Raw genomic sequence first — 21,287 nt, 5'->3', positions numbered from 1 at the left:
TGATTCAGTGATATTACTTATGTACAATATGGTCTAAAATGATTCCTTTTAAGCCATTTCACGCCGTTGTCCGCCATTTTTGATTCATTATCGATTTTCGCCTAGACCCGCAAATGCGATTTTGGAAGACTTTTCGTATTTTGATAAACAAGTACCCTAGATACAACAAAACCCGTTGAATCCAGCTTTCTGAAAATTTATTTCAGTTCACAGTGGCTCTGTTCCATAGATTTACTGGTCTAAAAAGGGATTAGCGCCTCAACATCTCGGACGGGTAAACGCCAGGCTGGGTCTGCTATTATTTCAACTGTCGAAATGATATGTTACTAATGGTGTACACGGGGAATCCTTTTTTTCTTCCAATCCAAATGACTAGACGCTTTCTCTTTTCAGTCCAGCCGCCTTGAATAACTGACAAAATGAAACTACGTTGGAAAATCCCTACGAACGATGCTGATCAATACGTGATCGAACCCGTGAAAGTCAGCGCCATGTTTGAATTATGGCTCCTGAGAGAGAGAGAGAGAGAGAGGGAGGGGGAGAGGGAGAGGGAGGGAGTAAGAAGGAGTGACAGAGAGTTTAACGTCCACTCGACACCAACTAGGTCACTTCGAGACTAACATATGGTTCAATTTTATTTCAATAATTCGCTTGTGCGTAGGAAACAGGAGGACCCGGAGAAAACCCACGAGTTTGGGCAGGCGACCCTTCTCCCTGTCACGTACAGTCCTGGAATCGATACCACGCCAGTTCACTCTATGACAGACTGTATGATACAACGCGCACGCGCTAACCATTCACCCCCCCCCCTCCCGAATAATGGCTACTACGGAATTGAAAAACAGTATACAAAGAAACTCTAAAAGATACGGTCAAGTCTTTTGTTACTAAAATACCTCGCGCGGTTATCTTAATAATAAACACTTCTTAAGTCTGAAAATGGCGTAATTGAAATTGTAGCGGAGCGTGTGAATGATTGATCGCTCATTTAACAATTCAAAGTAGCAAAAAATAAAAAAATTAAAAACAGTTTAAGGTAAACAATATACATCTACCACGGTCAATTTGTCAACCAAGAAATGCAAAATAACAAATAATTATCAACATGTTCAAATACTATATGTTTACCTGAAGGCCTCGGTGCTGTTATGTCATAGTAATAAATCCAGGTAAAAGACTACGATATTTAACAGTCCTATCTCACAATTAAGGTAATTCCATAGCTTTTAAGATTTCTGTCCCGTAACCGTTCAAGTGCAGTGGTTAACCAAAGAATAACTCGTTAAAATGAAAACCACCGAGGCCTTTTCCTGCATCGTCGTTTGCCATAAAGAACGATAATAAAAACAGCATTAAAACTTTGTATTGGCGTGCAGTGGTTAACCAAAGAACAAATCGTCAGAACAGTAGGACGTTAAACTCCATTTCTTTCATTTCATTACAAGTGAAAACCACCGAGGCCTTTTTCTGCATCATCGCTTGTCATAATGAAAACAGTATTGAAACTTTGTATAGGCGTGGTTATCCTAACTAAAAAGCACCGAGGCCTTCTTTTCATGCATCGTCGTTTGTCACAAAAGCCCGACAATCAAAACAGCATTAAAGTATTGTATAGCCGTGGAGGTTTTAAAAAGCGACTAAAAAGATTAAAAAGTAACTAACCCATTCCCACGCCAAAACATCCTGAAAGCCACACGGCTCGTTTACAGAGTCAAGAGAAATAAGTGAGTTAATTTCTTTATGCCATATTACAATGGCTTTAATATATAATAATATCATTTCTTAATGGGCTGAATAAAGTCTTTATTATCAGAACTTGTACAAGTAACAGGTTAGAATTTATGTAGACCGACACAAAAGCTGAGAAAGGAATCGAGTATCGGATTTTAATTTCGCCGGCTGGGATATAAAGGAAACTTGGTTAAAATATCTGGTGATTAGCGAGAAATGATCGTTTATGCGTCCGTCATTATCATATGAATGCCGCCATAACGTCTAGAATTGTTTAAAAGCGGCCATTTTGAATGGCAGTTGTTACTTATTATTCGCTTGTGCATGTGAGTCCTCTTTTTGTAATGCATATTTAGCTGGTCAATTCATTCTACTGACAAAGTGAGCTGTAACGTCATAGAAGGAAAAGAGAGAAATGGGGTTTAACTCCGCTCGACACGAAACTAGGTCATTTCGGTACTTACACATGGTTCAAATATATTTCAATAATTTATTTGCGTGTAGGTGTCGTTAGCAGTCGGATGAAACAGGGGGACCCGGAGAAAACCCAAGAGGTTGGACAGGAGACGCTACTCCTTGTCACGTACAAGCGGTGAATCAAAACCACGCCACTTGACTCAATGTGTTAACCGTTCGCCCCTATCCCCCGGCCTCTGGAGACCGTTAGAATTTGAGTTTTAGTTATCAGCTAATGTTGACTTAAATTTGTAAGTGGTGCACATTTTTCGACTTTGACCAGAATGTGTTGACCATTTTGTTTGATGTTATGGTCCCGAAATGACCTAGTTTGTGTCGAGTATAAGTTAATGCTCTCTCTCTCTCTCTCTCCCTCTCTCTCGCACACACACACACACACACACACACACACATACTTATATATTGCCCAAATACATCAACTTCAACACGTGTTTTGTCAAAACAAAGTACACTATAGCAGGAACTTTAAATTTATTTCTATGTCAAGAGAATAACTCAACTTACCTTTAAGGTCATACTCCTCCATGAAAATAAAAGCACGAATTGCAACACAGACTGCTCTATATATTCAGTTATATACTCGGGCCATACCACAAGCTGCACTGAAAGCCACTTGAGTCAATTCCAAATTAAACGACCGTTCAATGTAGTCTGGCCTTCTCTTACGAACCTCGGGATCAACGGTCAATAAAAAGCCCTCGGGTCACCGGCTAATGAACAATCCCCGGTTCAATGAGGGGTGAATTAAATAATTTCCATATGTAGGCTACTACGTGACTTCCTCGCATTTAGATGAAAACCTCTAGTTATGAACGTTACGAACTAATAACATGACCTTTGCAGGAGATTTGTCTGCTGGTTCCTGTACGTGTTCCTATATTGAAATTTCTCATTAAGCCATAATTCCAAAATTATTGGAAATACACAGAACTATTGTCCGTCTACAAAAATTCCCAATAATCATAAAGATGGTCTTGAATGATTTGGCCTGCAAATGGCACCACTTTCGATAGTACCATTTATTTAGTCAGAAAAAAATCCATATACTACAGAAGTCTTGGAGATTTTCAGGAAATCCAAGTCCTTTGATAGTATGATTCAATCTGAAAGGTTCCAGGAACTTCAAACAGCATGATCGATTCAAGATCCATAAACGTCTTCTTAATACTGCACGTATACCTTTGTGTTCCTGTAATATTACTTTGGTAATGTATAGCATGCCGGTAATTATAACAAAGAGTCGGTACTATACAGTTCCAAATTGAGAAAAGGAAAGGAAATGAAATGAAATGAAATGGGGTTTAACGTGCTGCTGTTCTGTTCCCAACTGGGCTAATGAAGACGGGCATACGCCATACAGTGTGCTACGAGGGAAAGTTTGCCCGAACAGCGGCACTGCGACCTACGCTCATATCGCATTCCAACTTTCAAGGGATCTCTTACGTGCACGCCAATGTGTAGGATTCTTTAAAAATTGGTTAATTATTCGGAACTAAAGTACAGTTGCACTAACTTTCTATTAAAACAACTGGTTGTGTGTCCCAAAGCATAATATTTGAAAGTTACCGACAATTCATGGACAGGGAAATATCCTAACAAAGAACTGATCGGAATACAAATTTCAATTAAATAGATTGGGTATGTGTTCCGAAGCCATATTTAAATGTTATCGAACATTCATTCTACGAGTTGTATAGTGTAAACAAATATAGCGTAATTCTACTGTAACATTCTTAGGCATGTTGTCTTAAGACGGTTTCTTAAGTCGCTGTCATCCAGGCTTGGTAAGTCGCCGTCATCCAGTACTCAAATGGTTCCCCACTCAAATCAGACACTAATTAAATGGTCATAACAGAAGACGGGATATTTAAAACCAGGAAATGATGTGTTTTCTCTTTGATTGGCCAGATTACTAAATGACCACGTCTACTAGACTCTTGTTTCAAGACAAACCAATTGTAATCGATACCCCCGTCAAGGAAAATGTAATGTTTAGTAATCTTATAGATATCCACATTAATTCCTCTGGTCTGGAAACTGGATACTCCTTTGATAAACACGGCTTCTAAAATACCCACGTGACACAAGATTCCGATGAGAACTATAACTAATTGTGATTGGTCCTCGAGACACAAAATCGGCGATCAAAGCAACATTAAGCGGTCTCATCACATACAGGATCACGCATTGACAGTCGCGTTGTTCTTTTAAATTGAAACACGGAAAATGAGATCAAAATCACAATGACGGTTTGACCCGCTTTCCCAAATAACAACCACCACGTGTGTTTCAGGAATGAAGTAAATTCCACGTGGTTCGACACGGCATCTACTCAATCAGTAAAGTAATCAATTCGTCATTTGATTCCGTAAATAGAGAGTAAGTGTAGATTTTATAATCGATTCCAACCGCTAACCAAATTCCACACGACAATAAAGAAAAAATCGAATCAACAGTCAAGTGGAGTTATTAATAGAAAATGGTGCATTGCAGAATCCTAATGGTAAAATATGAATCTTTATGTTGTTCACAATTCTCAAAGAAGTGCATTTGAGAATCCAAACGGTAAAATATGTATCCGGTGTTGTTCACAAACAGTCTGCTAACCAAATTCCACACGACAATAAAGAAAAAATCGAATCAACAGTCAAGTGGACTTATTTTTAGAAAATGGTGCATTGCAGAATCCAAATGGTAAAATTATGAATCTTTATGTTGTTCAAAATCACTCAACTTTTCAAAGTACTGTATCAAAGAATCCAAAGGGTAAAATATGTATCCCTGTGCTGTTCACAAACAGTCTGCATTGGAGAAACATGCATTTTAAAAAGGAGCATTTCTGAATCCAAAGGGCAAAAGATGTATCTTTATGCTGTCTACAAATAGTCCACAATTTCAAAATCTGAACGAGAACAACTGATTCACATCCATATGCATGGACTAACGTGAATAACTGTAATTATTTGTGAGATATGAATGTAAAGAGAGGACTCGTGTGAAATTACAGTGTCCTCATATGGACATTTCTACCCAGATTAACGGTACATAGTAAAAAACTAATTGTTGGCCTAGTGGTTTAACACGTACTAGGGTCTATCATTGAGTCAAGTGACGTGGTTTCAATTCCCCGGTTGTACGTGACAAGGAGTAGGGTCGCTTGTCCAACCTCGTGGGTTTTCTCCGGGACCTCCGGTTTCCTGCCACCGATCCACTGATAAAGACCCCTATGCACAAGCGAGTTTTTGAAATAAAATTGAACGATATATTAGTCCCGAAATAACCTAGTTTGTGTCGCGTGGACCTCAAAAGAGTTGGGTTACCTGTTACACCAATTTTCTCCCACTTCTAAAGTCCTCTATGCGCTAGCGAATTATTGAAATAAAATTGAACCATGTGTTAGCCCAGAAATAACCTAGTTTGTGTCGCGTGGACGTTAATCTCTCTCTCTCTCTCTCTCTCTTCTCTCTCTCTCCACCATGTTTGTAAAGTAACCAGGTATATTTTACCGTGTTATTATTGTATACAGGTATCAGTATGGCTGATTGATCTTGACCTAGAGATAATAACCAGGTATTATTGTGAATAAATTGTTTAATTCCGTGTTATTAACTTTCCACATGAATGGTTTATAACTGTAAATCACGGATTACTATCGGCCTATTTATAGAGCATAGTGTTATTTATCATTTTACGATGGGGGGTTTATTGTCATAAATCATATATCATATCCGCTTACTATTCTTAATTGAATATCAAAAGCCACCTTTCTCAACTGACTGGATTTTATTCAGCGTATTTCTTCCATTATAATACCGTCTTTAATAGCCCTGTCTTCGCCTGCACTTACTGATAAAACATTAAAGATACATTAGCTAAGAGTTGGTCATTCTTGCTATAATAATTCAAAAATAGATGATAAAAAAAGAGAGAATATTAAAAATTTCATTCAAATTACTTCATTCTCAGCCATTATTTGTAGTTTTGACAAGATGTGTGTACAGGGCAGTGGTAACCAGGGCACTGGTATAATCGGGACTTAGCCTCGCTTTCCTCTAAAAGATACGGTCAAGTCGTTTGTTACTAAAATACCTCGCGCGGTTATCTTAATAATAAACACTTCTTAAGTCTGAAAATGGCGTAATTGAAATTGTAGCGGAGCGTGTGAATGATTGATCGCTCATTTAACAATTCAAAGTAGCAAAAAATAAAAAAATTAAAAACAGTTTAAGGTAAACAATATACATCTACCACGGTCAATTTGTCAACCAAGAAATGCAAAATAACAAATAATTATCAACATGTTCAAATACTATATGTTTACCTGAAGGCCTCGGTGCTGTTATGTCATAGTAATAAATCCAGGTAAAAGACTACGATATTTAACAGTCCTATCTCACAATTAAGGTAATTCCATAGCTTTTAAGATTTCTGTCCCGTAACCGTTCAAGTGCAGTGGTTAACCAAAGAATAACTCGTTAAAATGAAAACCACCGAGGCCTTTTCCTGCATCGTCGTTTGCCATAAAGAACGATAATAAAAACAGCATTAAAACTTTGTATTGGCGTGCAGTGGTTAACCAAAGAACAAATCGTCAGAACAGTAGGACGTTAAACTCCATTTCTTTCATTTCATTACAAGTGAAAACCACCGAGGCCTTTTTCTGCATCATCGCTTGTCATAATGAAAACAGTATTGAAACTTTGTATAGGCGTGGTTATCCTAACTAAAAAGCACCGAGGCCTTCTTTTCATGCATCGTCGTTTGTCACAAAAGCCCGACAATCAAAACAGCATTAAAGTATTGTATAGCCGTGGAGGTTTTAAAAAGCGACTAAAAAGATTAAAAAGTAACTAACCCATTCCCACGCCAAAACATCCTGAAAGCCACACGGCTCGTTTACAGAGTCAAGAGAAATAAGTGAGTTAATTTCTTTATGCCATATTACAATGGCTTTAATATATAATAATATCATTTCTTAATGGGCTGAATAAAGTCTTTATTATCAGAACTTGTACAAGTAACAGGTTAGAATTTATGTAGACCGACACAAAAGCTGAGAAAGGAATCGAGTATCGGATTTTAATTTCGCCGGCTGGGATATAAAGGAAACTTGGTTAAAATATCTGGTGATTAGCGAGAAATGATCGTTTATGCGTCCGTCATTATCATATGAATGCCGCCATAACGTCTAGAATTGTTTAAAAGCGGCCATTTTGAATGGCAGTTGTTACTTATTATTCGCTTGTGCATGTGAGTCCTCTTTTTGTAATGCATATTTAGCTGGTCAATTCATTCTACTGACAAAGTGAGCTGTAACGTCATAGAAGGAAAAGAGAGAAATGGGGTTTAACTCCGCTCGACACGAAACTAGGTCATTTCGGTACTTACACATGGTTCAAATATATTTCAATAATTTATTTGCGTGTAGGTGTCGTTAGCAGTCGGATGAAACAGGGGGACCCGGAGAAAACCCAAGAGGTTGGACAGGAGACGCTACTCCTTGTCACGTACAAGCGGTGAATCAAAACCACGCCACTTGACTCAATGTGTTAACCGTTCGCCCCTATCCCCCGGCCTCTGGAGACCGTTAGAATTTGAGTTTTAGTTATCAGCTAATGTTGACTTAAATTTGTAAGTGGTGCACATTTTTCGACTTTGACCAGAATGTGTTGACCATTTTGTTTGATGTTATGGTCCCGAAATGACCTAGTTTGTGTCGAGTATAAGTTAATGCTCTCTCTCTCTCTCTCTCCCTCTCTCTCGCACACACACACACACACACACACACACACATACTTATATATTGCCCAAATACATCAACTTCAACACGTGTTTTGTCAAAACAAAGTACACTATAGCAGGAACTTTAAATTTATTTCTATGTCAAGAGAATAACTCAACTTACCTTTAAGGTCATACTCCTCCATGAAAATAAAAGCACGAATTGCAACACAGACTGCTCTATATATTCAGTTATATACTCGGGCCATACCACAAGCTGCACTGAAAGCCACTTGAGTCAATTCCAAATTAAACGACCGTTCAATGTAGTCTGGCCTTCTCTTACGAACCTCGGGATCAACGGTCAATAAAAAGCCCTCGGGTCACCGGCTAATGAACAATCCCCGGTTCAATGAGGGGTGAATTAAATAATTTCCATATGTAGGCTACTACGTGACTTCCTCGCATTTAGATGAAAACCTCTAGTTATGAACGTTACGAACTAATAACATGACCTTTGCAGGAGATTTGTCTGCTGGTTCCTGTACGTGTTCCTATATTGAAATTTCTCATTAAGCCATAATTCCAAAATTATTGGAAATACACAGAACTATTGTCCGTCTACAAAAATTCCCAATAATCATAAAGATGGTCTTGAATGATTTGGCCTGCAAATGGCACCACTTTCGATAGTACCATTTATTTAGTCAGAAAAAAATCCATATACTACAGAAGTCTTGGAGATTTTCAGGAAATCCAAGTCCTTTGATAGTATGATTCAATCTGAAAGGTTCCAGGAACTTCAAACAGCATGATCGATTCAAGATCCATAAACGTCTTCTTAATACTGCACGTATACCTTTGTGTTCCTGTAATATTACTTTGGTAATGTATAGCATGCCGGTAATTATAACAAAGAGTCGGTACTATACAGTTCCAAATTGAGAAAAGGAAAGGAAATGAAATGAAATGAAATGGGGTTTAACGTGCTGCTGTTCTGTTCCCAACTGGGCTAATGAAGACGGGCATACGCCATACAGTGTGCTACGAGGGAAAGTTTGCCCGAACAGCGGCACTGCGACCTACGCTCATATCGCATTCCAACTTTCAAGGGATCTCTTACGTGCACGCCAATGTGTAGGATTCTTTAAAAATTGGTTAATTATTCGGAACTAAAGTACAGTTGCACTAACTTTCTATTAAAACAACTGGTTGTGTGTCCCAAAGCATAATATTTGAAAGTTACCGACAATTCATGGACAGGGAAATATCCTAACAAAGAACTGATCGGAATACAAATTTCAATTAAATAGATTGGGTATGTGTTCCGAAGCCATATTTAAATGTTATCGAACATTCATTCTACGAGTTGTATAGTGTAAACAAATATAGCGTAATTCTACTGTAACATTCTTAGGCATGTTGTCTTAAGACGGTTTCTTAAGTCGCTGTCATCCAGGCTTGGTAAGTCGCCGTCATCCAGTACTCAAATGGTTCCCCACTCAAATCAGACACTAATTAAATGGTCATAACAGAAGACGGGATATTTAAAACCAGGAAATGATGTGTTTTCTCTTTGATTGGCCAGATTACTAAATGACCACGTCTACTAGACTCTTGTTTCAAGACAAACCAATTGTAATCGATACCCCCGTCAAGGAAAATGTAATGTTTAGTAATCTTATAGATATCCACATTAATTCCTCTGGTCTGGAAACTGGATACTCCTTTGATAAACACGGCTTCTAAAATACCCACGTGACACAAGATTCCGATGAGAACTATAACTAATTGTGATTGGTCCTCGAGACACAAAATCGGCGATCAAAGCAACATTAAGCGGTCTCATCACATACAGGATCACGCATTGACAGTCGCGTTGTTCTTTTAAATTGAAACACGGAAAATGAGATCAAAATCACAATGACGGTTTGACCCGCTTTCCCAAATAACAACCACCACGTGTGTTTCAGGAATGAAGTAAATTCCACGTGGTTCGACACGGCATCTACTCAATCAGTAAAGTAATCAATTCGTCATTTGATTCCGTAAATAGAGAGTAAGTGTAGATTTTATAATCGATTCCAACCGCTAACCAAATTCCACACGACAATAAAGAAAAAATCGAATCAACAGTCAAGTGGAGTTATTAATAGAAAATGGTGCATTGCAGAATCCTAATGGTAAAATATGAATCTTTATGTTGTTCACAATTCTCAAAGAAGTGCATTTGAGAATCCAAACGGTAAAATATGTATCCGGTGTTGTTCACAAACAGTCTGCTAACCAAATTCCACACGACAATAAAGAAAAAATCGAATCAACAGTCAAGTGGACTTATTTTTAGAAAATGGTGCATTGCAGAATCCAAATGGTAAAATTATGAATCTTTATGTTGTTCAAAATCACTCAACTTTTCAAAGTACTGTATCAAAGAATCCAAAGGGTAAAATATGTATCCCTGTGCTGTTCACAAACAGTCTGCATTGGAGAAACATGCATTTTAAAAAGGAGCATTTCTGAATCCAAAGGGCAAAAGATGTATCTTTATGCTGTCTACAAATAGTCCACAATTTCAAAATCTGAACGAGAACAACTGATTCACATCCATATGCATGGACTAACGTGAATAACTGTAATTATTTGTGAGATATGAATGTAAAGAGAGGACTCGTGTGAAATTACAGTGTCCTCATATGGACATTTCTACCCAGATTAACGGTACATAGTAAAAAACTAATTGTTGGCCTAGTGGTTTAACACGTACTAGGGTCTATCATTGAGTCAAGTGACGTGGTTTCAATTCCCCGGTTGTACGTGACAAGGAGTAGGGTCGCTTGTCCAACCTCGTGGGTTTTCTCCGGGACCTCCGGTTTCCTGCCACCGATCCACTGATAAAGACCCCTATGCACAAGCGAGTTTTTGAAATAAAATTGAACGATATATTAGTCCCGAAATAACCTAGTTTGTGTCGCGTGGACCTCAAAAGAGTTGGGTTACCTGTTACACCAATTTTCTCCCACTTCTAAAGTCCTCTATGCGCTAGCGAATTATTGAAATAAAATTGAACCATGTGTTAGCCCAGAAATAACCTAGTTTGTGTCGCGTGGACGTTAATCTCTCTCTCTCTCTCTCTCTCTCTTCTCTCTCTCTCCACCATGTTTGTAAAGTAACCAGGTATATTTTACCGTGTTATTATTGTATACAGGTATCAGTATGGCTGATTGATCTTGACCTAGAGATAATAACCAGGTATTATTGTGAATAAATTGTTTAATTCCGTGTTATTAACTTTCCACATGAATGGTTTATAACTGTAAATCACGGATTACTATCGGCCTATTTATAGAGCATAGTGTTATTTATCATTTTACGATGGGGGGTTTATTGTCATAAATCATATATCATATCCGCTTACTATTCTTAATTGAATATCAAAAGCCACCTTTCTCAACTGACTGGATTTTATTCAGCGTATTTCTTCCATTATAATACCGTCTTTAATAGCCCTGTCTTCGCCTGCACTTACTGATAAAACATTAAAGATACATTAGCTAAGAGTTGGTCATTCTTGCTATAATAATTCAAAAATAGATGATAAAAAAAGAGAGAATATTAAAAATTTCATTCAAATTACTTCATTCTCAGCCATTATTTGTAGTTTTGACAAGATGTGTGTACAGGGCAGTGGTAACCAGGGCACTGGTATAATCGGGACTTAGCCTCGCTTTCCCATTTTTAAATTAAATTTTTAAATGGCGAACCGTTTTTAATCTTGTTGAAATCTCGCGTATCCAATGCCATCGAGAGTCGATTATGGTCTTGTTTTGTTAATAAATTTCTAATTAATAGTTTACGTAACATTTCAGGCCTAAAGAAAGACCTGCAATAGGCATATTTAGCTCTTGCATAATGTATGTTTAAAATATTGTGCCTACACATTAAAATATTGACATCTTGGAATTATAACGTTATAACGAGAAAGAGAGAGAGAGAGAGAGAAATGGGGTTTAACGTCCACTCCACACAAACTAGGTCATTTCGGGACTAACATATGGTTTATTTTTATTTCAATAATTCGCTTGCGCGTAGGTGTCTTTAGCAGTGGGAGGAAACCGGAGGACCCGGAGAAAACCCACGAGGTTGGACAGGCGACCCTACTCCTTGTCACGTACAACCGGGGATTCGAAACCACGCCAGTCGACTCAATGACAGACTTTATGATACAGCGCGCGCACGCTAACCATTCAGCCCCCCCCCCCCCCCTATAACGGGAGAAAGAGAGAGGGAGGTGTGTGTGTGTGTGTGGGGGGGGGGGGGTAACGTCAATTCGATACAAATTAGATCATTTCGGAACTAACATATGATTTCAAAAATTCACAACTTTTCTTTACAAGACAAGCAATACACGAGCATTATAAGTAAGTAAGTTTTTTTTCACTTTAGGAGCGATCGACTTCCCAAACTTTCGACTTTAAAATGCTATTCCATTTCAAATGATTTTGAATTTATGCTGATATTACATGTATATATGTCTTTGTAGCTTAGGAGGGACTTATGGAAGATTACTTTTTTTACAAACTAAATAAGTTGACTCATTAAAAAAAAGTTTTTATTATTATTATATTATTATAATCGGATAAACTTACAAATTTTAAATCAACTTCATAATAACTTTTTATAATGTATTTAGTGCAGTAGTTAAAGGGGGATTATTGAAGATTAGATGAAAACCTGACAATTCTAGCTATAATTGTTAAAAAAATAGATAATAAAAAAAGGAAATTTGTTGAATATTTCAGTTAAATCACCTTGTTTACAAGTAATCTAATGGTGCTTTTTATAATGTATTTAGTGGTGTATTTAAAGGGGATTATGGAAGATTAGATGAAAAGCTGACAGTTCTCACTATAATAGTTTTAAAAAAATAGACAATATGCTGAGAATTTCAATCAAATTACTTCACTCTGTGCCGAGAAAACGGAATTTCAAAAACACTGTAGCCTCGATTGTCATTGCTACCGTTGTTAAGATAATAAACAAAGTCTCGATTGTCCGTTTTTACGGTTAATTATGAACAGCCATTGCATCGCAGATCGGATTCAAATCTTTTTAACATCGTACCCATCAGATAAGATAAGATAAGATAAGATTTTATTGTATCATTTCATACAGCAAGGACAGCATACACAGTTTAAACAAAAGTCGATTATACAATTATAACATAACATCTGGGCTGATCATTTATGGATGTACAATGTGATATAATAAGACTATAAGCATCAAAAGATGGTCAATATAATGAAAATCAGTATAGAGCTAAAACGAAAAGTATCTACTGAGAGTTGATTATGGACTTGCCATGTTAATAAACGTTTAAATAACAGTTTATATAACATATAAGGCCCAAAGAAAGATCTGCAATGGGCAGATTTAGCTCTTGCATAATGTATGTTTATTGATGATATTTACGATGATTATTCACAATTTTGTCCGTTATGACGCAACATGTTTCGCAGGGATAAACTTAATAATAATATTTGTATTCACAAATATTATTGTATTATTATGGATACAAAGCCGGGTTTGTTTTATTTTATGCTTGGCATAGTATTTAAAGATGAAATTGGCAAATAATGATCATTGCGTTATTATATGGATGTTACAAAATTGGAGATAAACTCTACCAAGCTTGACAAGGAGTAGGGTCGCCTGTCCAACCTCGTGGGTTTTCTCCGGGTCTTCCGGTTTCCTCCCACTGCTAAAGAACCCTACGCGCAAGCGAATTATTGAAACAGAATTGAACCATATATTAGTCCCGAAATGACATAGTTTGTGTCGATCGAACGTTAAACCCCATTTATCTCTCTCTCTCTCTTTCTCTCTCTCTCTCTCCCAAGCAATGTCGGGTAAAACAATCAAACAGTTACAGGGATCTTAGCATCGATCGTAAGCGTCCAGAAATGAAATGAAATGAAATGGGCTTTAAAGTAGCTAAGTGTCTATCTCAATATCATCCAAAATCTTCGACATTGAAAACACGAATTATTTGTCAATTTAAATCAACATTGATGTTGTGATCTTACCGGGAAGAGATGGGATTCTGAAGTATTTCGTCGAACATAAATGATCAGAAATTACAGTAAAAACAGAAACGATTGAATGTAACCCACTTTATATACATTCATACTACATTATTCTAGGTCCCAAATATTAGCAATTTAGCCCCTTTAACGTCCTACTGTTCTGCTCGGACTGGGCTAAGGAAGACGGGCATATGTCATACAGTGTGCTATTAGGAAAATTCTGCCCGGAGAGCGAATCTATGGCCTACTCTTATATCGAATTCCAACTGTCAAGGAATCTTTAACGTGCACACCAATGTGTACACGGGACCTCGGTTTTTCGTCAATCCGAACGAATATATGTTGTCCCTTTGTCCCTTGCCAGGCCATCGGTCCTGCATCACTGACAAGAAGAAACCGCGTCGGAAAATCCCTAGAGGGGTTTAATATGACCATGCCTGCCCCCCCCCCCCAAAAAAAAAACCCAAAAAAAACCCACCTTTCTCGGTCACAGCAGAGATCGAACAAGGGACCTCCAGGTTAGCGAACCAGTGTCTTACTCACTGAGCCACCGTGACTCCCCCCGTAAGCGCCCAATGGACTGTACATCCCAGTGCAATCTGTTTCACAGAGAATTACGAAAGTCTTCTAATATCTCTGTAAAAGATGACTTCTTCAACACGTGCAATCACATCACGCGGTGTCAATCATTGGCTCAATGACGCGTACATTGTTTACATAAGACATAACTGCTTCGGGCAGAATGGAGACTTTTACTCATTTGAATACCCATTTACACTAAATAATTTTACCTACAAACAATTCAAACGTCTTTATTTATTTTTCTAATACATCAAAAAAATGTTTCAGAATTTAATTTGTCGGAGGAAAAAAGTTAATATTGGGGACTCATTAAGTCGCATCGATGTCATCCTTATCAGTGACTGTAGAGGCCTAGCGAATATTCACTGCTGATCAATGTGATCCCAGTGCTGTAGCTACACAGTATTCACTTAAAAATCAAAACAAATTCATAAAGAAGACAACCTGGGAAACAGTGGGTAATATTCTCCACATTGCATACCATATTATACCTTTGTTAATATACAAATCAATAACTACGATACTGACGATATGATACAGGTTATAACTATTCAACTAGAATCATTGAGATAGATTGATACCATATTTAACTTACACATAAATAAAGAAATCAAGATGGAGTCATTTAATCCAGATGAAGTCATTTAATCAAATACCAAAAGTCAATACGGTATTAATCCCGATAACAAACAAAAAGACCAATATCAAACGATTAAATTCATGATGAGAGGGAGGGGGAGAGAGAGAGAGAGAGAGAGAGAGAGAGAGGGAGAGAGAAAGAGGGAGAGGGGGAGAGAGAGAGGGGGGAGAGAGAGAGAGAGAGAGAGAGAGGGGGGGGGTAACGTCCAAACTGGGTCATTTCGGGACTAACACGAACTAGGTCATTTCGGGACTAACATATGGTTCAAATTTATTTCAACAATTTGTTGTATAAAAGACGTGTTATGTAACATTTAGATAAAGAGATGGCCGTTCCAGCTATAAAAGGGGAATTGGATGGCCGAATTTTTAGCGCGTGCGCGTTGTATCATAAGGTCTGTCATTGAATCAACTGGAGTGGTTTCGATTCCCCGGTTGTACGTGACAAGGAGTAGGGTCGCGTGCCCAACCCCGTGGGTTTTCTCCCACTGCTAAAGATCTATACGCGCAAGCGAATCATTGAAATAAAATTTAACCGTATGTTACTCCCGAAATGGCCCAGTTTGGACGAACCCAATCTCTCTCTCCTCTCTCTCTCTCTCTCTCTCTCTCTCTCTGAAATGGCAAAGGAATTCTACTCTATTCAATATAACTATAAGCCATGCACCCAATGGTATAGAAAGTTGTCTAAGTGCTTGTCATGTGAATTAATAATTTATATAACATTTGAAACCAAAATAAAGACCTGCAATTGGCAGATTTAACCCTTACATAATTATCTTTAACTGCTCACTGCATGAAAATAGGAATCCATAAATTCAATAAAAGTGTCTGTCTTGTTTTAAATTATTCAGATCACGTTGTGATAAGGAGGTCGACGTACAGGTTAATTGCAGGTGTAGGCAAATGAGATGATGGCTTTATTCTCTCCACCTTTATAATAAGTCACGTTTCTAATAAACAACACGCCAGAGACGATAAGCAAGCTACAACGCATCAAGAAAATAGAGGGGGGGGGCGTTTAAAATCTACTGGACGCAAATAGGGGGTGGTGGAGGACTTGGAGAAAACCCACGAGCTTGGACAGGCCACCCTACTACTTGTCACGACGTACAAGCAGGGAATCGAAACAACGCGCTCGCATTAACTCATTCGGACCCCCCCCCCCCCCCCCCGCACACACACTCACCAACTTATCAAGAAAAAAAAGCACAAAAAAGAAAATGAAATGAAATGGGGTTTATCGTCCTACTATGGGCTAATGAAGACGGGCATACGCCATACAGTATGCTATGAGGGAATTTTTTACGTGCATGCCAATGTGTACACGGAACCTTGTTTTTCCGTCCCATTTGAACGACTAGACAGCTGTCCTTGTTAGGCCATCCGTCCTACATCACTGAAGGGTGAAACCACGTCGGAAAATCCCGATGAACTTTCTTGGCCAATAATCATTAGTAAAATAGCCCCCAATTTATTGCAGATCATCGTATGAGCTGAAATACTAAAACCGATGACCTTGTATCAAATTAATTACAAGTTGTATAAAGAGAGAGAGAGAAATGGGGTTTAACGTCCACTCGACACAAACTAGGTCATTTCGGGACTAACATATGGTTCAATTTTATTTACATAATTCGCTTGCGCGTAGGGGTCTTTAAGCAGTGGGAGGAAACCGGAGGACCCGGAGAAAACCCACGAGGTTGGACAGGCGACCCTACTCCTTGCCACGTACAACCGGGGATTCGAAACCACCCCAGTCGACTCAATGACAGACTTTGGGATACAGCGCGCGCACGCTAACCATTCAGCCATCCAACCCCCCACAAGTTGTATAAATTGTTCCATAAGGAGCTGGCAGGCCTGCACACGCACGACAAAAATATTGTGTAGAGAACATTAAATTCTCATTTATAATTTCCCGGCATTGCTTCATAAATCATAAAAACTGGATGATTCAATCACCAACATATCGAACACTTGCAATCTGATTAAATTACAGATCTATATTTCGTTTCGTTTTTTGGGGGTTTTTTGGGTTTTTTTTAATACTTTTGATGGCCTCTACTACATGAAGATCTGGGAGAACGCTAGATCGGAGACGCTAGTGGGAGGTCGCGCCAGGGGTCATAGGGCGACTTTTGACCCTATGACGCCAGACATTTGATTAAACAATCAGCGTTGAGGTTTCTAGTAGGATACCCACAGTTGCTTGCATCACACCCCAAGAACTCGTTACAAAAGACCATTTCATTGGCTAATCCCTCACGTCGACCAAAACGCGGGTTATATAACAACTCTTCCAGATCCTAGTGTAGTAAAGACAAGCAAAACGAAATTTTGAACAATAAAAAACGAAACGAAATGGGATCTGTGTTTTAATCAGATTGAAACGCTTGCAGAAAAATATATTGGAAATTTCAGTCAAATTATTTCATTCTGAGAGGAGTTATGAATGTTTGGATAATGACGTATAGTTTCGATTTCCATCGCCACCGTTGCTATGAGAATAAACAAATTCTCGATTATCCATTTTTAAATTAAATAATGAAATGACGGCCGTGTTTCAATCGGTTCAAAATTACAACCCTCCGATGGTCTTGAGAGTTGATTATGGGCTCTTCATGTGAATAAATGTCTAATTAATAATTCATATAACATATCAGAAAAAAAGTTTGCAATAGATAGGCAGATGCAGCTCTTATATAATGTGTCTCTAAGGGGTTCCTGCGATATCCTCCAAAATCCAAACCGGAACGGAAAAAACACTTCACACACACCCCCGCCCCTCCCCTCCATTAACTGTGTTCGATAATTATTTAAAATAAATGAAATGCCCACATACCTTTAAATAAGACTCCATAGTCCAGCCATATCTTTTACACTCTGCCTAGTCCCAGCAGTTATGTCCGTTTAATTTCTGGAAGACGTTTTTGGTACGTCTCGAACCTAGATCAATACAGTCTATATCACAACGTGGTCCGCAATAGATCTTACTCGATCGCTAAGTTGTTATGTATAAAACAATGACAATGTGGAGTTGGGGTCTTTATTATGGAAGTCTATAACTATCCATTTGTAATGTCAACTTTTAAGAACGCGAAAGCAGAAAAGTAGAAATTACGACAAAATATGAGGCGACAGCACGCCATACAAGCCAAAATTGACTCGAAAATAGCACCGCTCGTTTTGTCGTGACTTCTACTTTTCGACTTGCATTTTCGCTTGTATAGCGTGCTGTCGACTCACATTTTGTCGTAACTTCTACTTTTCGACTTTTCGATCACTTTCGCGTTCTGAAATTACGAATGGTACGAGTAGTTATAGGCTTTCATACTTTTTACAACTCTTCCAACTTGGCTAAATCTATTTGTTAAGGCCAGCTCAATTTTTTGTCATGGTCACTGACATGATTGTTGGCGAGATTGTATCTTAGGGTTAGGAGAAGCATAGGGACTATGTCCAAGGTAGGGGTTAGGGTTGGCATTAGCTCTAGCCCTGTTTACATCTCATGACCTATGATGAAAAATTGAGCTGGCCTTATTATTTAGCTCTAACCCCATTCCAACTTTATTTGGGTGTCCTGTGATGGGTTAGTTGTATTTTACGTCCCCTTCCACCGAGGTGATATCGCAGACATTATATCTATTATATCACAAACTAGTCCACCAGTGAATCTTACCCTATGTAGTCATGACAGCGTGGAGCTTGAAGACTATAAATAAATGTTCCAACTTTATTCGGGTGTGTCCGGTGCAAGATCTATGATGTCTTGAGTTGTGACGTCATCATTAATCAAACATAATCCATTCTCCAATGTAGAAGTATAATTTAAAACATGAGTTAGTCATTTGAATTATACAGAGACAACTACCCTGCGAGAATCCCACCACGTCTTATTATAACATTCTGGTGACATTTCATTCTCTAATGCAGAAATACAATTTAAAACATGGGTCAATCATCCAGAGACAAACTATCCTGCGAGAATCCCATACAGAAGAAACATATGTCTTACGGTAAAATTCTGATGTTATATTTCATAACATTCTAACCAATCAATGGTCCCGAGACATATAAATCCATAGATTTCATGTTTCCTTGAACATATTGTATACGCCTAATATACATTATCATCAATTCTACAGTGGCGCTGATCCTTAGAATTATGTATAGATCTATGAACATGTATACACTAAATACAAATTATTAATTCTGCGGTCACGTGTGTGTGAACATGTATACACCATATACAAATTATCCATTCTGAATTCACCCTGATTCTTACTGAATGAATAATAAATAACGTAATAGATTGACTATTGTCGTCGTTTAATGTGCTTGCTCAATTCTTCCCAATTGACTAAATTCAATTTGTTAATCAACTCGGTAATTCCTGAATAAGCATGCGTTCGGGCCAATTACTCCGTGGATTTTATTCTCTTGGGAATCCGATAACTGCACAAAATATCAATCGGAATTCCCTCAAACAACAAGCGAATAAATACACAAATCCCAAACTTCAAATCAATGGAAGTAATAAACAAAATCCACCTCCAAAAAAACATCCAACACAAGTAGTTAAAATTAACGAACAAGAAAAAAAAACATGGAGACGTGAGATGTTCGATATCCTTAGTAAGATGTTAAGTTGTCTTTCAAACGAGTCAATAGCTAAAACGTGACGTAAAACGAATTGAGCAGAGATTCACCGTGACCCGATTATACATGCTCCTCACTCAGACCGATTGAAACTTTCATTTGCATCAACGAGTTTAATTAATTCTACAGGAATTAATTCGGAACACGTCAATAAAAGACATCTTCGATAATCAGTGCTCTTTTCTGTTGTGTTTAGTACAAGTTTACGTAATTATGGTGATACTGTCGGGATAAATAAACAATTTTTGGGGGGTTTTTTGTTTGTTTGTTTTTTTTATTTTTTATTTTAGACAAATGTTTTTGCCTTAACCTTACCCTAAGATGTTGGTAAATTGTAAGATGGAAACAACAATCAACTAGTACAAGCGCGGGGTGTGGGCGTGTCGGTGGGGTGTCGCGTCAATGCTACAAGAACTTATTTCCTGTACGCCTAATGAGACGGTGCATTTGTGCTTCTAATTGACAGATTTGTAAAGTAAATATTTTGTTATCTTTTCATTTAGTTAATGTCATTTATATAGCACGATGATGAGATAATCGGGACATGTCATAATTATAGCTGTCCGCAATATACACTAAGTCTTTGGACCGGTAATACACGTCCTGATATGAAATGTAGTATTGCATTACCTGGACTCTGCGAAGATGCCCTGTACCGGGACGGGCCTACATGGACAATGATAGTAAGCCTACACTTCAAAAGGCCATATGTAGGCCTACTGGGAAAGGCTTATATGAAATAAGGCGAACTGGACAACGATGGTAATGGTTAGGCCCTACTGGCCTTTTTTTGCCTCGGGGATGTACTAACGATGGAAATTTATGAGCCTCGGGAGGCGTCGGGAATCGGTTCTACGGCGTCCAAGGGGAACTCCGGGGGCATCGCAAGCCACTTTGAAAACGGGTTCATCGATTTTCATTGTTAGTACATCACTGAGGCAAAACACAATGCCCAGTGGGACCTAGGCATTAAATGTGAATAACTTAATGGCCTAATTAAAACAAATACACCGAACAATACCGGTCTATCAACGTATTTAAGTTATAGAGAGAGAGAGAGGGAGAAATGGGATTTAACGTCCACTCGACACAAACTATGTCATTTCGGGACTAACATGTGGTTCAATTTTATTTCAATATATTTAGCAGTGAGGGAAACCGGAGAAAACCCTTGAGGTTCGACAGACTACTCCTTGCCACGTACAACCGGGGAATCGAAACCACGCCAGTTGACGCAATCACAGACCTTATGATACAACGCACACACACTAACCACTCGCTCGGCCACCTTCTCTTATAAATTAGAAGTTCATGAATATGTATTTTTAATGTTCCTCTATATTCAATAAAATTAAAAAAAAATTAAAATAAAAAGCATTTCGACGTTGA

General features: G+C 38.2%; 1 protein-coding gene across 4 annotated transcripts in view; it reads right to left on the bottom strand.

The window, feature by feature from the left end:
- LOC126824549 (double-stranded RNA-specific adenosine deaminase) overlaps positions 1 to 21,287 on the bottom strand; it is a 120,607-nt gene that overhangs the window by 29,126 nt on the left and 70,194 nt on the right. The window contains exon 1 of one of the 4 annotated variants that reach the window (XM_050553785.2): positions 1,663 to 1,705. The exons of the other annotated variants lie outside the window; for them this stretch is intronic. Coding sequence (XP_050409742.1) covers positions 1,663 to 1,682 — 20 coding nt within the window. The 5' untranslated portion in view covers positions 1,683 to 1,705. Of the gene's footprint in view, positions 1 to 1,662; positions 1,706 to 21,287 lie in introns of those variants that run through there. 4 annotated transcript variants of the gene reach the window in all.

The sequence above is a fragment of the Patella vulgata genome, chromosome 6 (assembly GCF_932274485.2).
Source record: "Patella vulgata chromosome 6, xgPatVulg1.2, whole genome shotgun sequence".
Taxonomy (NCBI): Eukaryota; Metazoa; Mollusca; class Gastropoda; family Patellidae; genus Patella; species Patella vulgata.
This window is presented reverse-complemented; position numbering and strand designations above follow the sequence as displayed.